Below are 27,505 nucleotides of genomic sequence, written 5' to 3' on the forward strand. Positions count from 1 at the left end.
TTTCTACAATTATTCAGGCCGATGCACAAGTGGGAACTATATTGTTTCTTCATAAACTATGCGGAACCTATTTACTGGGACACGTGGCTCCGTGGATTAGGTAAAAGTGTCCTAGCTTGCTGTGTTGTTGTTAAATATTACATTTGTAATCCAAAATGTACGATCATTGATTCATTTATGAATAATTGTAATCATTTTCGAACGCAGATATATATTTTACATTATAGACACAGTATTGAACCATTATTTTGCAACGAGCTGCGTGCAGTAGGTGTTGTTGGCAATGAACTAGTTTTCTAGCGAGACAGCTCGCAGCTACACAATGTATTTAGCAAGATAGCTGTCTTAGCTAGCTAAGGTTATCCTCTACATTTCTATTCGAAATCCGTTCTTATTGGTTAGCTAATCAATCGTATGAGCCCGTAGCTAATAGACTGATCAGTTATGAGAGTATGGAGCCGATTTAAACTCAACTCCAAGATTTACGATGGAGTTCGATAAAAAACGACTGATTTCAGCACCCAAAAAAGGGTCCAGTTACACACGACATTGTTCTGTGAAATTGCGTGCTATTCGCTGGATGCTGAAATCAGTCGTTTTTGATAAAAACTTCAAGTTGTGACGTAGGATCACTAGTCCGCCCACATCTTAAATCGTTGAGTTTTGTTGGATAAAATAAACCTAGTCGGCAATAATATGTAGGCCTAACTAATAGTTTAGTAGGTTCCCCCATAGATAGCAACTACCTATCTTGAAACGGAAGTTACAAAAATAGAATATCAACCTTAAAGACAACCCTTACTTCACTTGGTCGACGCTAGCTCAAATATAATGACAGCTAGTGTGCAGTTGACCAGGGTTTCCCTAACTATACACGTTTTGGTTTTTTCCCTAGCACTACACAGCTGGTTAAAATAATCAAAGCTTGACGATGAGTTAGTTATTTGAAGCAGCTGTGTAGTACTAGGGCAAAAACCAAAATGTCCACCCAGGGGGCCCTAGGACCGAGTTTGGGAAACCATACAGTAAATGGCTACACTACACATTTCTTGAGTCGACCACTAGAGGGAGGCGTAGCCTCATAAATTATAAATGGGTGATAACCAATGACTGTTACGAACTGTGGTAACAAACTTGATCCTAGGACCCCCTGGGTGGACATTTTGGTTTTTGCCCTAGTACTACACAGCTGATTCAAATAACTAACTCATCGTCAAGCTTTGATTATTTTAACCAGCTGTGTAGTGCTAGGGCAAAAACCAAAACATGCACTGAGTTTGAGAAACCCAGGTCTACTCTATGTACTCTAATTGTTCATCTTATGTCTAAATTTCTCCTTTAAGCACACTGTTCTGAATTATTTTATTATCTATCCAACAGATGATTTCTTGACTTGGTGTCTGGTCTACTTCGAGTTGAGGCAAGTAAAGTAAGTTCTCAATCTCTCTATTTTGATGGATCCAAAAAGCATCAGTTTGATGAACTTTAAAAGGGAAATCTGCAGTTGTTACATTTTTTTAACTCATCATTTAATTAACACACCACCTTTTTCCACCAACCCACTCTGCTATTGTACTAACTACGGATCTCAGTCCCTCCCACTCAAACCCATCCTACCCCACAAATACACTCCTTATAGAGACTTTCACATTCTTGAAGAATATAACTTATAAATGCCTCGTGCTTCGTTCAACTGTCTTAACCCATCAGAATCCAGCAGCATACCACCCTGCATCCCACTGCTACCTTGCCTCTCTGCATCCCACTGCTACCTTGCCTCTAAAGCTAAGCAGGGTTGGTCCTGGTCAGTCCATGGATGGGAGACCAGATGCTGCTGGAAGTGGTGTTGGAAGGCCAGCCTTTCCTCTGGTCTAAAATCAAATATTCCCATGCCCCAGGGCAGTGACGGGGGACATTGCCCTGTGTAGGGTGCAGTCTTTTGGGTGTGACGTTAAACGGGTGTCCTGACTCTGCGGTCAGTAAAGATCCCATGGCACTTATCGTAAGAGCAGGGGTGTTAACTGCAGTGTCCTGGCTAAATTCCCAATCTGATTATCATGGCCACCTAATCATTGCTAGCTTCCAATTGGGTCATTCATCTCCCCTGTAACTATTCCCCAGGTAGTTTCTGTAAATTAGAATGTGTTCTCAGTCAACTTACCTGGTAAAATAAAGAACCTGAAATATAACCTTGTTTTATTCCAATGTTTGTAAATGCAAACAAACACCATATAGCCTCAACATGTTTAAAGCTATAATTTTGATATCATGGATGTCAGTGCAACCATAGCTCGGTCTATGAATTTGAGTGGTTGCATTTCTCCAGCCCCATCCCTCAGCTTTTTGCTGAAACGGGCCTGGAATGCTTTTATCATTTAAACTGCTGATTTCCCCTCTAACACCTTTGCTCTTACACGCTATCTTACACGATATATAACGTGTTTTCCCGTTAGTCTATTGTGGATGCTACTGTTTGAGCTCAGGTTTGTGCATGTACCTTTTTCAAGGTGTGAGATGGCAGTGCCAGCGGCCGGGGGTGTCGACCTCAGTCGGAAATTTGTGTCAGAGACCGAGATCGAGGAGAAAAGGAAGCAAAGACAGGAAGAATGGGAAAAAGTTAGGCAGCCAGAGGACCCAGAGAGTAAGCCTTCTGCCACTCCACTCTACCTCCCAGAATGTACACAGACACAAGCAATATCTTTCATCATGCCTGTACACTTGTCTCCTCTAAGCATCTGCATAGCTTTGGTTTCTGTGTGTTTGTGCTGTCTCCCTAACACAGAGGCTCCCGAGGAAGAGTATGATGGGCGTTCACTGTTTGAGCGGCTACAGGAGCAGAAGGACAAGAAGCAAGAGGAATACGATGAGCAGTTTAAATTCAGTAAGGGTCCCGCTCTCATTTATTTTAGTCCCTCTCCACTTTCCCTGCAACAGACCCTACCACATTCTGGGACTTCACATTGGATATCTCAGATTAAACTCTTGCATCTATGGAATGGATAGTCAGACTCTGGACCTGTTGAGTACAAAGTATTTCTCACTCTGGAAGTGTGTACATTTTTTATATTATGAACCTGTTTGTGTGAACAGATGGAACTATGTAATGTATCAGAAGAGGAGCAGGAGGAGATTATGACCTTGTCTTGGGAATGAGGGGAGCCTTCTGCCTGGCATAGCAGCTTCCCTGCTTTTCCGTTTCCCTGGTGACCAGACTACTATTAGCAGTCACCCTGGTGGCCATATGTGTCTTGTAAAGCTATACGCTCTTTCAGCAAGGATATTTAAGGAAATAGATAGCGTGTTGTTTTGTGTATGTAATAACCCTTCTCCAACTCCCATGGCCTTAAGTTGAAATGATCAGATAGTATTATTGTATTGGTACTACAGTACTTAGACATTTTTTCCATGGAAATTGTCTTCTCACCACAGAGAACATGGTCAAAGGCCTGGATGAGGATGAGTCTCACTTCTTGGATGAGGTCTCCAGGCAACAGAGCCTGGTGGAGAAGCAACGCAGAGACGAGGAGCTGCATGAACTAAAAGAATACAGAATATCCTTTCAGTTTCGGCTGTATACTCCCTCCCCATAATTCTAAGCTTCTCTCTTTAACACACACACATACACACAGAGAGCAAAAACACGGTGTATCCATTTTCATGTCATTTTATTGCTGATTTTTTTTTCTTTTTTTCTGTCAGTACGGCAACATTTAATAGACATGAGTCACACAAATAATGGATCTATGTGTCAGAGCCAAATGTGAGAGCCAACTACTCTCATACTCCCTGTGTTTCTCGCTCTTTTTCTCTGTCACAATATTTTGGTGGGGTTGAGTTTTTTGCTCTCTTGACAGTAGATTAGGCACGTCTTACCCCTTTACTACCACTCTCATCTGATGGACAGGAGGAGGCAGTCAGTCTACAGGCTTCAGGTCAGTACCAGAGCATGCGAGCGGAGTTGAGTGGTTGGAAATCCTGCTCACCGCTCCGGCACTCCACGTCCTTTCCAACCTCTCCGCTAAAAACTGCTCTGCGCTCACAGAAAAGAAACTGCTGCTCCAAATTCACTCCATTCATTAAAATCGCAATTTAACCAACAGCCATCTATTGTTGTGACTACCTGGACGGACCATTTGGTTTTGATGTCTTGAAACCAAACCATATGATTTGAGTAAACATGAAAAGGTGAATGTAAGCAGCGTACATCATTTTAAAAAAGGCTTCATGTCATATTAAACTGCATATAAACACTCTAAATAGGTCAGGAGCCAGACAGTGCCCAAGAAGGAACGAAAAGGAATGATTTAGTCTATATTATTTCAAGGCTGTAGTCTACAAAGAAATGCACATTTAAAAATGTATTTAATCATTATAGTCTATCAACGGTGCATATAGGCTGTGCCTTACTTAGAATTAAATTTAAATTTAGTGCCCTTGAATACATTTTTAGAAACACAAGTTTGGCCAGTCTGTAACTTCATGCGATGGTGCCTGGAGAGCCGGCCAGCAGAATATATTCTCCACACTTACAGAGCCACTGGGGATGCTAAACACCCTTTTGGCCACTCTTGCCAGGCTGAGCAGAGAGAGTTGTTTATGCATATTTTTCTGTAGGTAGGCCTAAAGGTTTTTAGGCAAAATAACCCAATCAAAACAGAAAGCTCCTTGAACGTGGGAATATGCCAGGCCTATTCGGCCAAATCAATTATAGCCTATTGTATAGCTAATAGAACAAAAATGAACGAAACATTTAAAAGATCAGATTTTGAGTTTAGAAATACTTTGCTACAATGACACTTAGTTATCTACCCACCACGTTCAATTCTTTTAGCATGTGCGCGTAGTAAGTACAACCATCATGCTTTAGGGATACGTGTCTTTTCAGATTCCACAATGATTGTTTAGTTGTGGACACTAGATCACCACACTCCCTCTCTTGCTCTTGGTCCTCATCTTTGTAAGTCACCTTGATTTTTCACCTGTGTGTTTTATCAGTTTCTTTATTAAAATATTTAGCGACGGCATGCCCATAGCTTGTGAAGTGAGTGCTACTGGAGCGAAACTGGAGCAGGCGAGAAGGGCGACGCTCCAGCCTTTCGGAATTTCGCTCCACGCTACAGTAAAATTGGGCTCGCTCCGCTCACGTACTCTGGTCACAACGAGTGCTCTTCCACCTCGTTAGTGCTCCTACTCTCAAACATGACATACAGTACAGCCTCAAACACAGACAACCACATTCTACATGCCGAGAAACCATTAGATCAAAAAATGTATGGGTAAGATTACAGTTTAAGGGTGCGTAGACGGTGACAGGCAGGTAATTAGTGATAACTTGATTTGGCATATAATCATGATAACCTCACAGTGAAGAGATGATTAGCCATTCCTGATCTGACACTATTCCTTGTCGACCTTTCCAACCCGAACGTTAATGGTTTGATCCTCAGCACGAACACTTTTACCACGCAATTTTATGAATGAAAAAAGCATGATCTCTTTTCTCTTAACATGTAGTGGTTTTAATTTATCTATTTTAAAGTGTGCTGTATTCTTTGTATGTCCACTTAACTGATATGAACGTATGTTAATGTATGCAAAGCTGCTCTCACGCCACATATCTCAGCACTGCTCAGAGCCACGGTCCTGTGGTGATTCATTCTAAATTCAGCCATAGTTTATAACGTGACTGACTTGATAGCCTGCATATCTCTTAATCTTTCTCAATCAGGATGTACAATTATGATGCATGGAGCAAGATCAGACAATTATGCTATTGTGTAAGGGAGAAAATAAATGTTCCCTCTTTCCACTGAAGACCAGGTTTGTCTGCAGATGGAAGAGGATGCATTGTCATGGCAACCAAATCCTACTGAGGGCTGGCTTTTACGCTGATAGGAGACAGTTTGAAGTGCTTACTGCAGAGAACCATCAACCAGCTCCTCTTGTAATATTTTGATTTAGCCTAGTTCAGCTAGTTTTCGCACCTTGTCACAGGGTTGTTTTTAACTTCAAAGTATGTCACTTTTTCAGGGCGTTGGTGGAGGCCCACAGACTAGTAAGTGGAAAGAACAGGCTGGATTTATGAGGACACACCTGGACTGTAGCTAGATGAACCCCGAATGCGATTCGAGTGTGTACCACTTATTTTCCTGTATTCACGCAGTCAAAAATTGTTGGAAAATCTATTCTAACAGTCAGTGCTAGCCCAGTGGGCAATTCCCTGCTCAGAAGTGATTGTGAGATGTGAATTAATTGAGTCACCTGGTGTCCCCATCACTCCTATCAGCAGTTAATTATCACATCGAGGATCTGCACGTCTTAGTTATTTTCCATTTCCTCTCCTTAACTCCTGGATCTCACAGTGCTCTGAAAAAACTGGCATCTAGTGAGAGTCGGAAGGAGCCCGAGAAGAGGGCGGGTCCTAAAGCAGCAGAGGTCAAGACCAGTCACCTGTCCCAGGCACACCTGTTGGCTGGGGCGTTCAAGCGACGCAGGTGAGGCCAGTGGCCACAGTACTTTTAGACCTATGTCACAGTTTTCAAATCATCTGGATATAGTGTTGGAGGATGTAACACAATTATAGGGGAGTGGTGGAGTTGGTTGAGAGTGGGGGAAAAAGTGAATTAATCTGCATGTCTCTAGTCTTTCTGTTGACTCCTTTCTCCTGCAGCTCTTCACAGTCCTCAGACAATAACAAGAAACAGAAGGTTGAGGAGTCTGCAGCAGGGAATGGGGGCCGGACAGGTGGGCTGAGACCTTCTTATAGTGTAACAGCTGCTCGTCATTTCACAATTTGAGTGCTCTTATAACACATACTCTTCTATCTCACACGTATGTCTTCACCGACATCGGTAAGTGTGACTGGCAGTGTGTTGTGCTCTCAGAGCAGGAGGCGGGCAGAGGTGTGGTTGAGCAGGGCTCCACAGTAAAGACCGGTGTTCTCCACCTTCCATCGGCCGCCGTGTGTGTGGGCATCCTGCCGGGCATGGGAGCCTACTCCGGCAGCAGCGACTCGGAGTCCAGCAGCGACAGCGAAGGTAGCATGGACAGGAGCATCTTTCCCATAAAGAGATATAGAGTCTGCAGATAGACACACACCAATATGCAGACACACTCACACGCTTACACATACACACTCATTCACACAGACGGGCTGCCGACACCATTGCTTTCACAGCTGTATGAGTTACTGTTATTCTAAGTCATTAGCAGCGTTTCCATCAAGTTTTTTCCAGCCCAGAGTGGTATAGTTTAGGATTTCTTCATAATCACTAAATATGAATTAAAACCTGTTAAATTAACTTCAATGGCATTGTGATTTTGGTGTTGTGCATTCAAACATGACACCTCCCCCTTCCTCCCAATATGACATCTCACACAGTTTAAATCCCTGGCAGCCTAACCTGATGACATCCCCCTGTGGCTGCAGCTCTGCTATTGGCCAAGGAAACAGTGACTGACAGCTGTGGATCAAGGACAAGACTGCTAGACTGTCACGTCACATTCATACCTTACCTTAGACAACATCAAGAAAGCGAGCCAGAGCTTAGTCTCAGATGTGGAAATGCTTTTCCTTTTAGTGTTTTTTGTTTATGCGTCAGTGCGAATAATGCTGGATTTTAATGGATTTCTTTCTCTCCATGAAAATGTGGGTTTCATCATGGGATGATCAAGGCTTGGGTAGAAGAAAATAAAAAGTTTTTCTGTTTTCTTTGTTTATTTGGTGTAAAGAGTCAGCCTGGCCTCCTAGACTAGATGTAACATAGTAAACTAAAACCTGCGACACTCAAATTAGTATATGTTACATTTGATGTGGTTAAATAAGACAAACTAAAGGAGGGTGGATAAGTGGGTGTATAATGTGAAAGTCTAGCAACCCAAAGGTTGCCTGTTCGAATCTCATCACGGACAACTTGAGCGTTTTAGGTAATTTACAACTACTTTTTTTCTAATTCCTAACCTTAACCCCTAGCCTAGCTGATGTTAGCCACCTAGCTAACATTAACCACATCAAATTGGAATTTGTAACATTGTACAAATTGCAATTTGTAACCTATCACAGATTGTAATTCGTAACATATCATAGATGGAGATGGATGATGGATATCCACAAATTAATACACGACCTAACATACTAATTTGAGTGTCCCGGATGTTTGTTTACTATGTTATGTCTACCCCTGAGTACAGGTTGAAAGAGTTGGTGTATGTGAGTGCATGAATGAAGATAACTGGAACGAAATACAGTTTGAGTAAATTGGAATTGACTTCTGTGTCTGTTTGTACTCATTCACTTGCAACCGATTAGTTGTGACAAATTAAAAATAAGTGCTGCTAAGAAATCTGTGTAGGGATATATTTCTCAGGGCACTCTGAAAGAAGCCTTGTTTGTACAGCATACACATTCAATTTGATAAAGTTGAAATGGATTTAATCTGGCACATCCAGGGTTCAATTTATACTGATTGTTCCAAACTTTCTAACATTTTCGGCTCTGGGTTTTCTGGTGAAGCAGAGGTTGAGTTCCTGCCTGACTACATTGCAGATGCATGCCAGATCTTACAATGCATGGATAGGTACAGTATGTTATATCTGCTAACCAGGCACGCAACCATTTGGCGCATTCAACGTTGCAGTTGACTTTAAAGTCGAGACAGGTCGCGTTCCCCTGCTCAGACTTGCATGCATCAACCAATGGTTGGGCACCAGAGTGCATAACATATAGGGCGTGTTTCTGTACTTAGACATTGCTGATGCCTGACAGATCTTACAACGCCTGGACAGGTATTTTAAGTATTAGCTAATGGTGCTGGGAACTCTGAAAAAAACAAGGTCAAATCATGAAGTCAGTAATCTTCAGTTTGGAAAGTCGGAGCTCTAGAAAGATGCCTGAGTTTCCGAGTTGGATGACGTTCGATTTCTCCCAGTTGGAGCTTGTTTTTTTCCCCAAGTTTCCAAGTCTTGAACACATTGAAGTCGGAAGTCAGAGAGTTCCCAGTTATTTTGAATCTGGCACATATGTTATAGAACTTTGTCAGTCGATGACACAGTCGTTGACATGATAGGCAACCATTGGTTGTTGCGTCACCTTAGCTGTGGAGCACGCCCATGATGTGGTTAGCTGATACAAAAATCCCTAACCCCTGGGCAGGGGAACGTGCCCTGACTTCTACAAATCACCTGGCCAGATTTTAGACTAGAGCATCAAAATGGTGATGAATCATGGGAAAATTGTGACTGACGGACTGATCTACAAATAACACTGAGTAGTTATAATGCAGGTGATTTGTAAATCAGTCAGTCTCGACTCGCATTTAAAGTTGGCTCTAATGTTGAATGTGCCTGGATCAATTTCGTCTAGTCCTTTCAAAGTGTGTTGCATTATGGGTAAAAAATGGTCAGACTTGCGCTTATATGTCAACTGCATGAACTTTACAAAGAACGTGATCAAAGGTCAATCAGTTTCTGATAAAGTCACATTCAAGTTGCTGCAGTTGCTTCTCACCAACTGCACCATACATTCATCGCCTGCATTGTGGGAGGCACTATTTGTCAACCAATCATTAGGGTGTTTTTGGTTAACCCACGCAAATATGACCAAAGACTTGACTGAACAGGAACCAACTTTGCAGCAATTCTAAAGCTACAAGGGGATACAATTGAAATTGATATTTGAGACCGCTCTCGAACCAATTAATTGTACACACGTTATGTTTTCACTTTGTGAGCGTGTGCTATGGGGGTACAGAAACGTTTATTTCGACATTTAGAAAGACAAAAAAGCAAGGCTCAGATCAACACTGATCTTTCTGTTGGAAAACCACTACAGTGTCGAGACTGTCGCAGATGGACCTCGCTGAATTTCGTCTACAGTCACCTTCACTGCTCGAACACACCCAATATTTGTAGATCAGTCAGTCACAATTTACCCATGATTCATCACGGTTTTGAAGCTCTTGAATATGCCATTGGTTGATGCAACGCAACACCTTGCATCTAATCGGGCAGGAACTAGACCAGAATGTAGTCATTGCGCACGTTCATAGACTTCGATAGACATCGCATCATTGTGTATGTCCTTTTATGGCGTCTATGAGAGCATGGGCAGCGTTATTGAGGCCATCTCTATTTTTGAAGTAGTCCATTTTCTTCCTCTACTACTTCTATGAGTTGGCAAAGAAACTGAAAGGGTGCATAGTGCCACCTGTAATGTTCTGTTTGAACAGGTATAAAGCCAATGTTGATGATTTACTGCCACCTGCAGTTATGGAATGTTTCCTCACAAGTATAATTTATTGGCTGATCCTTCCTGGTGACCTGGATGGAATTATGAGATCCTTCCTTAACCCTTAGGAAGTCCCACACAGTTGACTACTTCAAAATGGTGAATGTCCTCAATGGCGCTGCCCATGCTAAAACTGGCTCTTTTTTTGGCCACTAAAGTCCTCTATCTTTAAAGATGAATCAAGGCTGAATAATCGACAAATAACCTTGCATCATAAATAACTACTCAATATTATTTGTAGATCAGTCAGTCACAATTTACATGGCCATTATGTTGGCTCGACATTATGTTCCAGTCAAACACAGTGCACTGCACAGTGACATTTATGTAAGTTTATTTACCTGAGTGGTAACATAAATACATGGTGAACTTTATAAAATCAATTACAACACCTTCAAGGTACAAGTACAACACCTTCAAGGTACAAGTACAACAAATTACAATTCAATGCATAAAAGATACATAATAACTTTTCATAAACATTTCCTTTTCAAAACATAGAATATTGTATAAATGTACATTCAGTATACAGTATAGACATTTCTAAAATTCCCTTTCCTTTCAGGGGACTGCAAAGTAGTGTTCTTTGACACATTTTCCTCCTCCACAAAGTCTTGCTTTAAGATGTAAAAAAAAATCTGATAAATACATATGAAAAAAAAACACTTTTCATGCACATTGTTTTTTGTAAACAGTGAGTAGATATTTGCAACATGCATGATTAACCAAGGCCTTGGGCTTTCACTCCAATGCTGTGTTGCTAGGCGACAGGTTCCTCTGTTTGAAATACTGTGTGACCTGTTGCGGCAGCTCAGCCAATACTGATTTGGCTAAAGTTTCCTTCGGAGCCTGTGAGAACATAACAGGAAAATAAAAGTCACATTAGAGATCTCTAAATGTCAATGATTTTAAAATAATAATGCATTCGAATCAACTTTCATCCAGTAAACGTTTTGGGAAGTAAACCTTTTTACTGGACCACTCCATATACTCTGTATTAAAGATTTTTTCATTTCCTGCAGATGGACTGAAGCTACAGATTGCCCACTCCCACACCCACTCCCACACCCACTCCCAATGCTGTTTACATATGTGATTGAAATAAATCCATTACAGCAAGCATCATCTCTAATTTGTCTAGCAACAACAACCTGTCGTGGTTTTAACATAGGGATATAACAGTCCATTTTCTCCTGATCTTGCCCACAGTCTGATTGTACCCACATTTTTAGACAAGTCTAGACAATGAAAATATGAAATGTGATCTGATTGTGATCAGGTCTTCCTGACCACCTCCGGAATAGTCAGACACGCAGATGTCTGGATAGCATACAAGTGTAGACAGATCTGGACAGTTTAACCATTTAAATCACAATTATCCCACCATCTAACAATCATTGACAGGTGATGCCATTGACTTATGGCATCAATATGTGTCTTAAAATAAATATTATTTTGAAAGAATATCTGTCAAATACTTTTCATACAGGGAGGGACCAGGATAACTGGTCACAATGCGGACACAGTGGACAGATAAGAGACCCCTTTATCTACCATGTGTTGAAGCACGGCTACACTGTGGCCACAATCAGAATGTGGGAATTTATACAATCCTTTTGTTTCACCCTATTAAACATGTGAGACACTCACATTTCGGAAGTCCCTGAAGGGAACAAACTGCACGATGTCTCTGACTGCCTCCTCTCCTGTGTAGGAGCGTAACACGCTGCTGTCCCCATCCAGAAACTCCATGGCAGCAAAGTCTGCATTGCCCACTCCAATAATGATGATTGACATGGGGAGTTTGGCTGCCTGAACAATGGCGTGGCGGGTCTCATCCATGTCACTGATCACCCCATCTGTGATGATCAGCAGAGTGAAGTATTGCTGCAGGGGGAGAAAGAGAGAGACGGGTGGAGAGAAGGGGTGATTCATAGACAAATCCACTCAACAAATTTTATTTTTTAAATTTTATTTTATTAGTCTACTGTTGGTACAGTCCCATAATGTTTTGCATGTCAGCAGTCAAGTTTTCAAGATATGGGATTTTCAAGAAGCAAAGTGTCACTTGCCACATCATGAAAACTTGACTGCTGACATGCAAAACATTCTGGGACTTTATTATCTGTGGACTAATGAAAAAAATACCAAAATATCGTTTTTTGTGGATTTTTTTTTTTTAAGCTTCGGGGATGATGCGAAGGAGACTTGAAGGTGAATATAATCATGTAGGGACAGAGCAGAAAAGTTTGTTTAGACAGAAATTACATTTAGCCAAAATATATTACACTGTTCCGTTAAGCCACATGGATTACAGACCGGTATCAGTATGATGGCTACTGTATAACCACATCTCCGAAGTGACACTGGTGCTGGAATAACAAATTAGGGCTAGATTCAATCGTTATCGCAGGAGTATGGCGGAAGATCCTCGTTATAACTCGATTGAAGTCTTTCGCGAAGATTGCATGCACAGTAAATGCTGCAAATGTCGGCTCAATCGAAAATGACCTTCAAATATGTATGCAGATCGTCCGCGATGCCTATTGAATCATGCCCTTAATATTAAGGCAATTAATATCAAAGCTCCATGTAATCATTGTAGACACACATGTATTTAAAAGCTTTTGATGTACATTAACTCAAAACACCTTAGAATAACACAGGCAGATTACTGATGATTGCATTACATGGTGGAGAAATTGTTGTACACAGGGAGATTGAAGATGAGAGACAAGATGAGAAGGAGAAAGCAGGAGCTTTAATACTATCCCATTCCACTCCTGCAAAACAGGAGGGTGGGGGAAGGAGGATTTATATGGTCACACAATCCCTGTCTCCTGTTCTTTCTGCTGCAGTTTGCTGATAGTCATATTTAGCATGGAGATTTACATTTGCTCAGCGTGGCATCATAATGAAATCTTCTTCCAGCTGTATGGCTGGTTAGAGAGCAGACAGCAGCACAGTCACACTGAATTATCACACACGACCTGGAGAATTAACTGACTGGAGCCCAAAAAGACCCACTCCCACAACCACAAATGTCAAAGGCTGTTCTGGTCTTAAGGGATCAACGGATTTCTTAATCATACCGCAGCGCACAGCCAAAAGCAGTAACAGCATGTCTGTCACGCCCTGACCTTAGAGAGCCTTTTTATTTCTCTATTTGGTTAGGTCAGGGTGTGATTTGGGTGGGCATTCTAGTTTGTCTATTTCTTTGTTGGCCGGGTATGGTTCCCAATCAGAGGCAGCTGCCTATCGTTGTCTCTGATTGGGGATCATACTTAGGCAGCCCTTTTTCCCACCTTCAGTTATGGGATCTTGTCTTTGTATAGTTGCTGTTTAGCACTACAGAGCTTTATGTTCATCGCGTGTTTTGTTGTTTTTTGGTGTCATTTGAAAATATAGAAAAAATGTATGCCTACCACGCTGCACCTTGGTCTCCTTCTAACAACGGACGCAACAATGTCTGTCTGATTGTCTAGTGTGAGTCAGTGTAAAGCTATGGTCTAATGACCATCATTTTGTCCTGTGGGTTTATTATGGTCAGGTCGGAGAGAGCAGCACTTGTGCAGGATGAGAGGGCCTCTAGCTGCTTCTCCAAACACAGCCACTGACGCAAGACCCTCAGCAGTTCCCACGTTCCATGCTCACCCCCCCCCCCCCCAACTGTGCCTCTCTCTTCCAACCCACTGCGGCTTTCTGTTCTCAAAAGGAAACAAAGAAATCTGACTGACATCAAATGCCCTGGTATTCATCCAAATGGGAGGGCTAGACCTATGTTAATAAAATAATGTTTTTTTCCCCCCGTCTCTGGTCATTGTCAGTGTCCAGTGCGCTAACTAACAGACCACGCAAACATGTCCCTCTGGGTGAGAAAAGCTCCATTACTGCTTGGCTAGGTTTTGCTTTAAGTGTGGAATAAAGACATTGAGGCATAAAGTGTGGAATACACACATTCGGAGGCCAGGATTAACTCTCCTGGCCTTCTGGCATGGTTGATGTGATGCTGTGATCATGAGACATCAAGCCCTGCGTGCCAATGTGTCACAGCACCCCAACGTCCTCACACTTAGCAGGGGCACTGGGCTAAGAAGAGAGCTGGGGCTGACTTATTTTCATCCTCTTCTCTCTCACACACACACACACACACACACTCTACATTCATACAGAAGCACACGCATGCACACACTCGCTGTTTCAATCGCACTCAACATGCACAAAAATATGTGTGCTTTTCCTCACTCAGAGACATACAGACAGGTAGGTAGGTATAAGTTGACAAGTTGACAAACACAGCAACACACACACGGCTTGGCTGTTGTCTTTATTAACTGCTCTCCAGTAATCTCTGTAGTCTTGTCAGTAGCTTCCTCCCACACAAACACAGTCCCTCAGATATGCTAGCTGTTGTGACCCCTTGCTCTTGCCTGCTTCTCGTCAGATGGGCCACCAGAGCTGACCTGTGTTTGATAAAAGCACCCTCTCCCCTGCTTTGGACACTGTGAAGTCTGCTCATTTAATGTACTTTAACAGGCCCGCTCATTAGCACATCATTACCTAAGGGACAGAGACAGACACAGCTACCTCAGCCGATTTCTACACACACACACACCCACAATCATTTTCCAAGCCCAGGGACAGACATCTACAGTGCCTAGCAGGTGATTTGTGAGTGCATACGCGCACACACATCAAGGTATTTATCTCTTCCATTTCCTAAACCTTGTGAAGTGAACATAATAGCTCATTTGTATCGTTTTTTACAGTAAATATACCAGCAAATTGCAGTAAAATTATCCTTGGTCTCTCTCTAGTTCTCTCTTGTTTCACTCATATTCTCTGGGGTGACAGGGTGTAATTAGGGACAAAAAGCTTACAGGAGCCTAAAGGATAATTAATAATAAGTTATTACTTCCTCCAAACCCACATGCTGTGTACATCTGAATGTGAAGCCATTCACTTCAGACCTCTCCAAAGAGAGGTCTGAACTGTATTTTCACTATTTTCAGGGCATAAGAATGTTATCTATATTCTTAATTGGGACATTCTGTCCTGGTCTGTCTTCCTTCCCTGGAGGAAAATACTTGTTAACTGTCTCATTCTAGGCTGTTCACACACTTAGAAAAAAGGTTCCAAAATGGTTCTGTGGCTATCCTCATAGGAGAACCCTTTTTGGTTCCAGGTAAAATGAATTTGGGTTCCATGTAGAATGCTCTGTGGAAAGGCTTCTACGTGGAACCCAAATGAGTAATACCTGGAACCAAAAGGGGTTCCTCAAATGGTTCTCCTATCGGGACAGCCCAAAAATGCTTTTTGGTTCTAGATAGCACCTTTTTTTCTGAAAGTGTAGAGTTGCTGACACATCCTTGCGGTCACATTTTCCAGTGCTGCATCTCTGTCAAGAGTCAGATCCCTCTCCCGTCACAGAGCAGAGACAGAGAGAGAGAGACCATTCTGTTGGACTGCAAAGAAAAAAGACCTCTAGGCCACGCCTCATTAGTCATTAAAACCAATGAACAACAGGTGAAAAGAGGGAACATTTGTTCACTGAATCACCTTCTATAACTAACTACATATATAGGATCTTAATTTGAGCCAGTTTGCTACAGCAGGAAAATAATCCTGCAGCAACAGGAATTGTGAATTATCATGTGGATTATAATTAATGGACATTTTTGTAGGTGTTGATCCATTTTTCAAAAATCAAGTCTGAAATTTCAAAGTGGAAATTGTGGAAATTACAAACTTCAGAAGCCTTTTTAAACTTTAAATACACTACAAGGTATTTAATTTTCTGCATTGCAGGAAAGTTCCCCTGCAACAGGGGGAATCAAAATATCTTCCTACATCTGTATAATTGAAAGGGGATTTTAATGGCTGCTGTCCTCTTCTCTCCTCTGGGCTGGTAATAAGAGCAGAGAGAAATTGCGAGCGCTGTTCAAAATGCCTCTGCAGACTTTAAACTGACAACTAGAAGCAAACTTTTCTCACAAAGCAATTAGGATCTCTGTTAGTGCTGGATCCAACTCTCCATCTTACATACCCTGAGTCCAAAACACACACACACACACACACACACACACACACACACACACACACACACACACACACACACACACACACAAAACACACACACACACACAAAACACACACACACACACACACACACACACACACACACACACACACACACACACACACACACACACACACACACACACACACACACACACACACAAAACACACACACACACACACAAAACACACATACACAGCTTGCTGATAGGCCCATGAGAAAAGCAGTAAGGGGACTCATTATTTTCTGATTACAGCATGCTGAGCAGCTCTGAGAGGAACAGACCAGTCTGAGAGACACAGGAAAGAATTGTTCTTAAAGGGAAAGCTGTCCAACGGGCTGAATTCTTTTCATTGTAACTGTGATGACTCCGCCAATAAGCTGGAGTCTGTAATGCCTCATTATGCATGAGCGGTAGAGTACAGAGCACTACTGTTGTAAAAACAGGGATGAGTGGAAAGTGTTTGAATAGGGTGCGTGTAGAGTAGATTATGTAGTAAATACTCCAGCTATTTTCCATATTGTTAGATATGGCTTTTGAGTTGCTTCAGCTGTGGTGAGGGTATGTTTTCCATGGAAATGTAATCTTTCCATAAAAACCTCTACCCCGGAACAAGAAGATGTCATGTAAGGACTCAGTGGTAATACCTTTCCAACCGTGTGAATGTTTAACGGTTCTGTGGCTTCAGGAGCTCTGGGTTACAGTTGGAAACCTATCACATGGTCAGCCTGTGTGCTACCATAACTGGCCACTCGGGCAGTGGAACAGTGCTCGTGTTTACTACGAAGTGCACCAACCTCTAAAGTAAATAAGTATTGGTAATGTGGGGGGATTTACATGTCATTTAGAACTGGTAATGTTGACTCATACTAATGACATGAGTTTGGATGGCCATCTTAAACAGCACAATGACACATTCAATAGAATGAAAATGGATAAACAATGAAACAATGAAAGTAGTGGTCCTAATAGTGCTAACGGGCACTCACCGCAGCAGTCTCCTGTTGCAGGGCCTGGGTGGCAAAGCGGGCCACATGGGTGATGATGGGGGAGAAGTTGGTTGGGCCGTAGAAGCGGATATGAGGCAGGCAGGCAGAGTAGGCCTGGGCAATCCCCTCCACACCTGGCCACAGGAAACAGGAAACCCACATGGAAACCATGTCATGGAAAATGCTTGACAGCAAACTCAGACTCTACGCAGAGGATTTTAGTATGGTACTTCTCTAATACATTAGACAGAAGTCCAACTCCATTGAAAAAGCAAGAAACCAACTCTGGTAAGTACAGCCTGTAGTAAGGTTTTAAATAGGAGTTACAGATAACATGGTAGTTGCTCACCTTGGCAGAATGGATTGGTCGGGTCAAAGTTGATGGCAAATTCATGAGACACCTGCAGGTTCAGGAGACAAAGAAACTCAGGTGCAGAAATGGAAAATTCAGAATGTCCAATGGCTGTGAGAGGGACAGTAGAGGAATGTGGGTGCAGTAGAAACATTCATTTGCATTGTTTAATTGTAACTGGTGGGAAAAGTAATGAATTGTGTATGTGATCAAATTGTATAATTATCCCCTCCCCCAACCCTGTTTCTGTCACTTTATCTATTCTATTTAGCTTTCCTTCTTGACAATTCCATTACATACATTCCCATCACTGCAGTGCCATTTCATTCCCATCACTGCAGTGCCCTTTCATTCCCATCCCTGCAGTGCCCTTTCATTCCCATCACTGCAGTGCCCTTTCATTCCCATCACTGCAGTGCCCTTTCATTCCCATCCCTGCAGTGCCCTTTCATTCCCATCCCTGCAGTGCCCTTTCATTCCCATCACTGCAGTGCCCTTTCATTCCCATCACTGCAGTGCCCTTTCATTCCCATCCCTGCAGTGCCCTTTCATTCCCATCCCTGCAATGCCCTTTCATTCCCGTCCCTGCAGTGCCCTTTCATTCCCATCCATGGAGTGCCCTTTCATTCCCATCACTGCAGTGCCCTTTCATTCCCATCCCTGCAGTGCCCTTTCATTCCCATCCCTGCAGTGCCCTTTCATTCCCATCCCTGCAGTGCCCTTTCATTCCCATCCCTGCAGTGCCCTTTCATTCCCATCACTGCAGTGCCCTTTCATTCCCATCCCTGCAGTGCCCTTTCATTCCCATCCCTGCAGTGCCCTTTCATTCCCATCCCTGCAGTGCCCTTTCATTCCCATCACTGCAGTGCCCTTTCATTCCCATCACTGCAGTGCCCTTTCATTCCCATCACTGCAGTGCCCTTTCATTCCCATCCCTGCAGTGCCCTTTCATTCCCATCCCTGCAGTGCCCTTTCATTCCCATCCCTGCAGTGCCCTTTCATTCCCATCCCTGCAGTGCCCTTTCATTCCCATCCCTGCAGTGCCCTTTCATTCCCATCCCTGCAGTGCCCTTTCATTCCCATCACTGCAGTGCCCTTTCATTCCCATCACTGCAGTGCCCTTTCATTCCCATCCCTGCAGTGCCCTTTATTCCCATTTGTTCAACCTATTGCTCTCTCCTTCCTCTCATTTTCTCAGACCACAGATGGGTTAAACCTCCCTAAATGCTTCCCATACAGTATCTGAAAGCAGGGCTAAATATTCTGTCTATTTCTGTTGCTCATCCTCCTCTTCCCTTTGTCCTTTACATCAGTGCAGTGCCATGGCAACCCAGATGGGACGACAGTTGTATAATCAGTGGATTATGCATGTATTATACATACTCTTTATCTCCGTGATAGCACTCTCTTCCAGTCGCCCTCTTCTCTTTAACACTCCTTTGGCTCTACTTCTATCATATGTAGTGTGCTGTGAAGACACACACTCGCATACAGACAGTACATACACTTACCTTCCAGTCTGGAGGGAGTTGAGCCCCAAATCCCAGAGCAGGAAACATTTTGTCACTGAGGAAGTATTACAACAGATTGGCAGTGTTGAGCTACTTCATCAAAATTCAACATACAATTTTGCATTACGGAATGTTGCAATACACTTGGGTTGGTACTTTATCATAAACAATTAAACCTACCCATACAATCTGATATTTTGAAGTGACATAAAGAATATGACTGAGGAGACACATAATTAGAAGAGTTGAAGGGACCTTTTTGTGACTTAAGACTGAGGTATTATGAAAACTCTGATACTGATATGTATCTGTGATATGATCATATTGAGTCCTGTCATTAGTGTTTACTATAACGGGACTCACGTGTCATAGTCCTGGATGATCTGGCCCACAGCCAGGATGGCGGACAGGTACTCGTTGCTGCCCAGAGGATTGATGTAGTGAAGAGAGGAGGGCTCCCGAGGATTCCCATTAGATGCTGTGAAGTCAATGCCAACCTGCAGGAATAGCAAGACAGGAGACAGACATGCTCACAAACACAAACAAAGCCTATAAATCGGTTCAAAATATGAACGGATGTGGAACGTATAAATAGATTCCGGCCTTATTTCAGGATCCTGTCCTCAGGAAAAGTGACTTCATTCAGAAGGTTAAAATATAAACATGCTAATTTGCTCAGAGATGACAACTGACAAGCCCTCCCTGAAGCGGCGAGTACAAGCGTTCACGTACAAACAAGCCCACATCCTCATGCAGTCCATGCATCTGCCTTTAACCCACAATCACATCAAGGTGCATGGTTGCTACTCAGATCTCCTTCAGCTCCTACCAAACCTGTGGCTGACAACTGGACAGCTTCCCTTGTTCAATAGATGGACAGAAAGATAATGAGAGAGAGAGAGGGTGCGAGAGAGAGAGAGAGAGAGAGAGAGAGAGAGAGAGAGAGAGAGAGGGTGCGAGAGAAAGAGAGAGAGAGAGAGAGAGAGAGTGCAAGAGAGAGAGAGAAAGAGAGATAGAGAGAGAGAGAGACAGCATTCCCTCCCACATATGCCCACCTAGACACAACTATGACAACATAACCAACAAAAACGGGTCACAACTCCTGCAGCTCTGTCACACGCTGGGTATGTACAGTGCCTTGCGAAAGTATTCGGCCCCCTTGAACTTTGCGACCTTTTGCCACATTTCAGGCTTCAAACATAAAGATATAAAACTGTATTTTTTTGTGAAGAATCAACAACAAGTGGGACACAATCATGAAGTGGAACGACATTTATTGGATATTTCAAACTTTTTTAACAAATCAAAAACTGAAAAATTGGGCGTGCAAAATTATTCAGCCCCCTTAAGTTAATACTTTGTAGCGCCACCTTTTGCTGCGATTACAGCTGTAAGTCGCTTGGGGTATGTCTCTATCAGTTCTGCACATCGAGAGACTGAATTTTTTTCCCATTCCTCCTTGCAAAACAGCTCGAGCTCAGTGAGGTTGGATGGAGAGCATTTGTGAACAGCAGTTTTCAGTTCTTTCCACAGATTCTCGATTGGATTCAGGTCTGGACTTTGACTTGGCCATTCTAACACCTGGATATGTTTATTTTTGAACCATTCCATTGTAGATTTTGCTTTATGTTTTGGATCATTGTCTTGTTGGAAGACAAATCTCCGTCCCAGTCTCAGATCTTTTGCAGACTCCATCAGGTTTTCTTCCAGAATGGTCCTGTATTTGGCTCCATCCATCTTCCCATCAATTTTAACCATCTTCCCTGTCCCTGCTGAAGAAAAGCAGGCCCAAACCATGATGCTGCCACCACCATGTTTGACAGTGGAGATGGTGTGTTCAGGGTGATGAGCTGTGTTGCTTTTACGCCAAACATAATGTTTTGCATTGTTGCCAAAAAGTTAAATTTTGGTTTCATCTGACCAGAGCACCTTCTTCCACATGTTTGGTGTGTCTCCCAGGTGGCTTGTGGCAAACTTTAAATGACACTTTTTATGGAGATCTTTAATAAATGGCTTTCTTCTTGCCACTCTTCCATAAAGGCCAGATTTGTGCAATATACGACTGATTGTTGTCCTATGGACAGAGTCTCCCACCTCAGCTGTAGATCTCTGCAGTTCATCCAGAGTGATCATGGGCCTCTTGGCTGCATCTCTGATCAGTCTTCTCCTTGTATGAGCTGAAAGTTTAGAGGGACGGCCAGGTCTTGGTAGATTTGCAGTGGTCTGATACTCCTTCCATTTCAATATTATCGCTTGCACAGTGCTCCTTGGGATGTTTAAAGCTTGGAAAATCTTTTTGTATCCAAATCCGGCTTTAAACTTCTTCACAACAGTATCTCGGACCTGCCTGGTGTGTTCCTTGTTCTTCATGATGCTCTCTGCGCTTTTAACGGACCTCTGAGACTATCACAGTGCAGGTGCATTTATACGGAGACTTGATTACACACAGGTGGATTGTATTTATCATCATTAGTCATTTAGGTCAACATTGGATCAATCAGAGATCCTCACTGAACTTCTGGAGAGAGTTTGCTGCACTGAAAGTAAAGGGGCTGAATAATTTTGCACGCCCAATTTTTCAGTTTTTGATTTGTTAAAAAAGTTTGAAATATCCAATAAATGTCGTTCCACTTCATGATTGTGTCCCACTGGTTGTTGATTCTTCACAAAAAAATACAGTTTTATATCTTTATGTTTGAAGACTGAAATGTGGCAAAAGGTCGCAAAGTTCAAGGGGGCCGAATACTTTCGCAAGGCACTGTACATAGTCAATGGTAGGCTTCGAGGGGATGGTGAATCACTATGGTGAATCACTAAAACAATAAAGAAATAAACTACAGAAAAAGAAGGAACAGAATGTCATAAATCAGCTCAATGTAATTGAAGAATCCATAGACTCTAACCACTTCTGGGAAAATTGGAAAACACTAAACAAACAACAGCACGAAGAATTATCTATCCAAAATGGAGATGTATGGGTAAACCACTTCTCCAATCTTTTTGGCTCTATAACAAAGAATAAAGAGCAAAAACATATACATGATCAAATACAGATCTTAGAATCAACTATTAAAGACTACCAGAACCCACTGGATTCTCCAATTACATTGAATGAGTTACAGGACAAAATAAAAACCCTCCAACCCAAAAAGGCATGTGGTGTTGATGGTATCCTCAATGAAATGATCAAATATACAGACAACAAATTCCAATTGGCTATACTAAAACTCTTTAACATCATCCTTAGCTCTGGCATCTTCCCCAATATTTGGAACCAAGGACTGATCACCTCAATCCACAAAAGTGGAGACAAATTTGACCCCAATAACTACCGTGGAATATGCGTCAACAGTAACCTTGGGAAAATCCTCTGCATTATCATTAACAGCAGACTTGTACATTTCCTCAATGAAAACAATGTACTGAGCAAATGTCAAATTGGCTTTTTTTTACCAAACTACCGTACAACAGACCATGTATTCACCCTGCACATCCTAATTGACAACCAAACAAACCAAAACAAAGGCAAAGTCTTCTCATGCTTTGTTGATTTCAAAAAAGCCTTCGACTCAATTTGGCATGAGGGTCTGCTATACAAACTAATGGAAAGTGGTGTTGGGGGTAAAACATACGACATTATAAAATCCATGTACACAAACAACAAGTGTGCGGTTAAAATTGGCAAAAAACACACATTTCTTCCCACAGGGCCGTGGGGTGAGACAGGGATGCAGCTTAAGCCCCACCCTCTTTAACATATATATCAACGAATTGGCGCGGGCACTAGAAAAGTCTGCAGCACCTGGTCTCACCCTACTAGAATCTGAAGTCAAATGTCTACTGTTTGCTGATGATCTGGTGCTTCTGTCACCAACCAAGGAGGGCCTACAGCAGCACCTAGATATTCTGCACAGATTCTGCCAGACCTGGGCCCTGACAGTAAATCTCATTAAGACCAAAATAATGGTGTTCCAAAAAAGGTCCAGTCGCCAGGACCACAAATACAAATTCCATCTAGACACCATTGTCCTAGAGCACACAAAAAAAACTATACATACCTTGGCCTAAACATCAGCGCCACAGGTAACTTCCACAAAGCTGTGAACGATCTGAGAGACAAGGCAAGAAGGGCATTCTATGCCATCAAAAGGAACATAAAATTCAACATACCAATTAGAATCTGGCAAAAAATACTTGAATCAGTCATAGAGCCCATTGCCCTTTATGGTTGTGAGGTCTGGGGTCACTCACCAACTAAGATTTCACAAAATGGGACAAACACCAAATTAAGACTCTACATGCAGAATACTGCAAAAATATCCTCCGTGTACAACGTAGAACACCAAATAATGCATGCAGAGCAGAATTAGGCCTATACCCACTAATTATCAAAATCCAGAAAAGAGACATTAAATTCTACAACCACCTAAAAGTAAGCGATTCCCAAACCTTCCATAACAAAGCCATCACCTACAGAGAGATGAACCTGGAGAAGAGTCCCCTAAGCAAGCTGGTCCTGGGGCTCTGTTCACAAACACAAACACACCCTACAGAGCCCCAGGACAGCAGCACAATTAGACCCAATCAAATCATGAGAAAACAAAAAGATAATTACTTGACACATTGGAAAGAATTAACAAACAAAAAAAGAGCAAACTAGAATGCTATTTGGCCCTAAACAGAGAGTACACAGTGGCAGAATACCTGACCACTGTGACTGACCCAAACTTAAGGAAAAGTTTGACTATGTACAGATTCAGTGAGCATAGCCTTGCTATTGAGAAAGGCTGCCGTAGGCAGACATGGCTCTCAAGAGAAGACAGGCTATGTGCACACTGCCCACCAAATGAGGTGGAAACTGAGCTGCACTTCCTAACCTTCTGTCCAATGTATGACCATATTAGAGAGACATATTTCCCTCAGATTACACAGATCCACAAAGAATTCAAAAACAAATCCAATTTTGATAAACTCCCATTTCTACTGGGTGAAATACCACAGTGTGCAATCACAGCAGCAAAAATTCTAACCTGCCACAAGAAAAGGGCAACCAGTGAAGAACAAACACCATTGTAAATACATATACACATATTTATGCTTATTTATTTTCCCTTGTGTACCCTTAACCATTTGTACATTGTTACAACACTGTATATATACACGTAATATGACATTTGTAATGTCTTTGTTTTTAAACTTCTGTATGTGTAATGTTTACTGTTCATTTTTATTGTTTATTTCACTTTTGTATATTATCTACCTCACTTGCTTTGGCAATGTTAACACATGTTTCCCATGCCAATAAAGCCCCTTGAATTGAATTGAATAGATAGATAGATAGATAGATAGATAGACAGATAGATAGATAGATAGCTAGATACAGTGCCTTGCGATAGTATTCGGCCCCCTTGAACTTTGCGACCTTTTGCCACATTTCAGGCTTCAAACATAAAGATATAAAACTGTATTTTTTTGTGAAGAATCAACAACAAGTGGGACACAATCATGAAGTGGAACGACATTTATTGGATATTTCAAACTTTTTTAACAAATGAAAAACTGAAAAATTGGGCGTGCAAAATTATTCAGCCCCCTTAAGTTAATACTTTGTAGCGCCACCTTTTGCTGCGATTACAGCTGTAAGTCGCTTGGGGTATGTCTCTATCAGTTTTGCACATTGAGAGACTGACATTTTTCCCATTCCTCCTTGCAAAACAGCTCGAGCTCAGTGAGGTTGGATGGAGAGCATTTGTGAACAGCAGTTTTCAGTTCTTTCCACAGATTCTCGATTGGATTCAGGTCTGGACTTTGACTTGGCCATTCTAACACCTGGATATGTTTATTTTTGAACCATTCCATTGTAGATTTTGCTTTATGTTTTGGATCATTGTCTTGTTGGAAGACAAATCTCCGTCCCAGTCTCAGGTCTTTTGCAGACTCCATCAGGTTTTCTTCCAGAATGGTCCTGTATTTGGCTCCATCCATCTTCCCATCAATTTTAACCATCTTCCCTGTCCCTGCTGAAGAAAAGCAGGCCCAAACCATGATGCTGCCACCATCATGTTTGACAGTGGGGATGGTGTGTTCAGCTGTGTTGCTTTTACGCCAAACATAACGTTTTGCATTGTTGCCAAAAAGTTCAATTTTGGTTTCATCTGACCAGAGCACCTTCTTCCACATGTTTGGTGTGTCTCCCAGGTGGCTTGTGGCAAATTTTAAACGACACTTTTTATGGATATCTTTAAGAAATGGCTTTCTTCTTGCCACTCTTCCATAAAGGCCAGATTTGTGCAATATACGACTGATTGTTGTCCTATGGACAGAGTCTCCCACCTCAGCTGTAGATCTCTGCAGTTCATCCAGAGTGATCATGGGCCTCTTGGCTGCATCTCTGATCAGTCTTCTCCTTGTATGAGCTGAAAGTTTAGAGGGACGGCCAGGTCTTGGTAGATTTGCAGTGGTCTGATACTCCTTCCATTTCAATATTATCGCTTGCACAGTGCTCCTTGGGATGTTTAAAGCTTGGGAAATCTTTTTGTATCCAAATCCGGCTTTAAACTTCTTCACAACAGTATCTCGGACCTGCCTGGTGTGTTCCTTGTTCTTCATGATGCTCTCTGCTCTTTTAACGGACCTCTGAGACTATCACAGTGCAGGTGCATTTATACGGAGACTTGATTACACACAGGTGGATTGTATTTATCATCATTAGTCATTTAGGTCAACATTGGATCATTCGGAGATCCTCACTGAACTTCTGGAGAGAGTTTGCTGCACTGAAAGTAAAGGGGCTGAATAATTTTGCACGCCCAATTTTTCAGTTTTTGATTTGTTAAAAAAGTTTGAAATATCCAATAAATGTCGTTCCACTTCATGATTGTGTCTCACTTGTTGTTGATTCTTCACAAAAAAATACAGTTTTATATCTTTATGTTTGAAGCCTGAAATGTGGCAAAAGGTCGCAAAGTTCAAGGGGGCCGAATACTTTCGCAAGGCACTGTAGATAGATAGATAGATCACATCTTCAGCTTTAACTCCCTTTAGTACAGATTAAGTACCACACTGTTTCTTAAACATATCTCTAACCCTTTGTTACACTCTTAGAAAAAAAGGTACTATCCAGAACCTAAAAGGGTTCTCCTATGGGGACAGCTGAAGAACCCTTTTGGAACCCTTTTCTTCTAAAAGTGTAGGGCTTCCGAAATAACTGGTGGTGAGGTAACAAGCTAATGTACAATCAGATGACCTCATAGATGAACACTGTTCTACTGAGGACTGCTCCCCCCACAGCAGGCCTGACCTTTAGGCTGGTTTGACCAGTGTTGTAATGCTGCTTTTATTACAATGTTATAAATATTGTGCTATATAGTCAAGAAGGTTTTTCCTGCAACTACCACAAACACTGTTTTCTTCAGTTCCAGTCAATATAAGCAGTGCTCCTCATCTGCATCTCTGTAGAGACGATTTCACCTCGAACAGATTAGCATTAGATGCATGCTAAGTATAATTGAATTCTGTGGAACAGAGAGAGAGAGCCCTGGGTCTCTCACAAAGGACAACAGATGAAGAGAACTGCAGCAAGCACCGTTGAGGATTTAGATTCACATTCCTTCCCAAACACCAATCTCAACTGAATTATAACATGCAGGTATAATATCCACGAAGCACACATGGGTGAACTATTTAAATATTTAAATTATCATAGCGGATTAAGGTAATGGTGTTATAATCTTACTGGGGGTTTGAACACATTTAAAAATCACTTGACCCAGTAGAAATAGGAGTATCTCCTCTTTTAAAATCAGATACATTTAATAAACCTGTCAGGAATCATTGCACATTTCCTAGGTTTTAGAAAATGTAAACTAAAAAACAAAATCTTATGGATACAGTACAAACACAAATTCCATTGGTCTCTCAAGGGTGTCCTATAAGATGTAGCCACCTAAAGCCAAACCATCAAGTTGTGTCTTTCCAGTCATACTCCTATATTGTTTTCTGTCTCTCTCTCTCTTTCATTCTTGCAAAGACAGTCTCCTCTGGCACAAAACACAGTAACTATGGAAACACAAATGTTATATTTGCGTATAAAAAAAATCTGACAATAACATTGGGATAAAATAATTGGTTGAAAAGGACCTCACATAAACCTGCTCATCAGAACAATGTCTGTGGTCCACAACCACATAAATAAACACAACTAGTCACATACAGGTAACTAAATAGTTGTGGCAAGATGGAAGAAGTTAATATTGCCATTCAGGGAATAATTATTTTGTTATTTTGTG

At 42.0% G+C, this 27,505-nt stretch overlaps 2 protein-coding genes across 7 annotated transcripts in view; one reads left to right on the top strand and one right to left on the bottom strand.

Annotated features, from left to right (window-relative positions):
- Positions 1 to 10: 10 nt before the first annotated feature.
- On the top strand, positions 11 to 7,234 carry psme3ip1 (proteasome activator subunit 3 interacting protein 1). 6 transcript variants are annotated; one of them, XM_090206010.1, is made up of 8 exons: positions 89 to 157; positions 1,381 to 1,429; positions 2,508 to 2,641; positions 2,783 to 2,881; positions 3,430 to 3,551; positions 6,361 to 6,494; positions 6,671 to 6,744; positions 6,885 to 7,230. In XM_090206010.1, exons 3-8 carry the CDS (start codon positions 2,515 to 2,517, stop codon positions 7,088 to 7,090), a joined length of 762 nt encoding a protein of 253 aa, XP_090062136.1. In that variant the 5' UTR covers positions 89 to 157; positions 1,381 to 1,429; positions 2,508 to 2,514; the 3' UTR covers positions 7,091 to 7,230. The 6 variants fall into 6 exon arrangements, 5 of the variants coding, with proteins under 5 accessions (XP_090062127.1, XP_090062129.1, XP_090062136.1 ...); XR_016488031.1 differs by lacking the exons at positions 6,361 to 6,494; positions 6,671 to 6,744; positions 6,885 to 7,230 and adding an exon at positions 6,031 to 6,130 and having other exon boundaries at positions 3,430 to 3,932; XM_090206001.1 differs by lacking the exons at positions 6,361 to 6,494; positions 6,671 to 6,744; positions 6,885 to 7,230 and having other exon boundaries at positions 11 to 100; positions 3,430 to 5,469.
- A 3,368-nt stretch (positions 7,235 to 10,602) lies between these two features.
- Positions 10,603 to 27,505, bottom strand: part of cpne2 (copine 2) — a 31,410-nt gene continuing 14,507 nt past the window's right edge. The window contains exons 11-16 of the mRNA XM_021569993.3: positions 19,581 to 19,714; positions 19,218 to 19,272; positions 17,704 to 17,755; positions 17,355 to 17,488; positions 11,936 to 12,172; positions 10,603 to 11,134 (exon numbers count right to left, since the gene is read on the bottom strand). Of these exons, the coding sequence (XP_021425668.2) occupies positions 11,027 to 11,134; positions 11,936 to 12,172; positions 17,355 to 17,488; positions 17,704 to 17,755; positions 19,218 to 19,272; positions 19,581 to 19,714 (720 nt within the window). The 3' untranslated portion in view covers positions 10,603 to 11,026. The remainder of the gene's footprint in view (positions 11,135 to 11,935; positions 12,173 to 17,354; positions 17,489 to 17,703; positions 17,756 to 19,217; positions 19,273 to 19,580; positions 19,715 to 27,505) is intronic.

The sequence above is a fragment of the Oncorhynchus mykiss genome, chromosome 2 (assembly GCF_057628025.1).
Source record: "Oncorhynchus mykiss isolate SJ-2025 chromosome 2, ASM5762802v1, whole genome shotgun sequence".
NCBI classification, from domain to species: domain Eukaryota; kingdom Metazoa; phylum Chordata; class Actinopteri; order Salmoniformes; family Salmonidae; genus Oncorhynchus; species Oncorhynchus mykiss.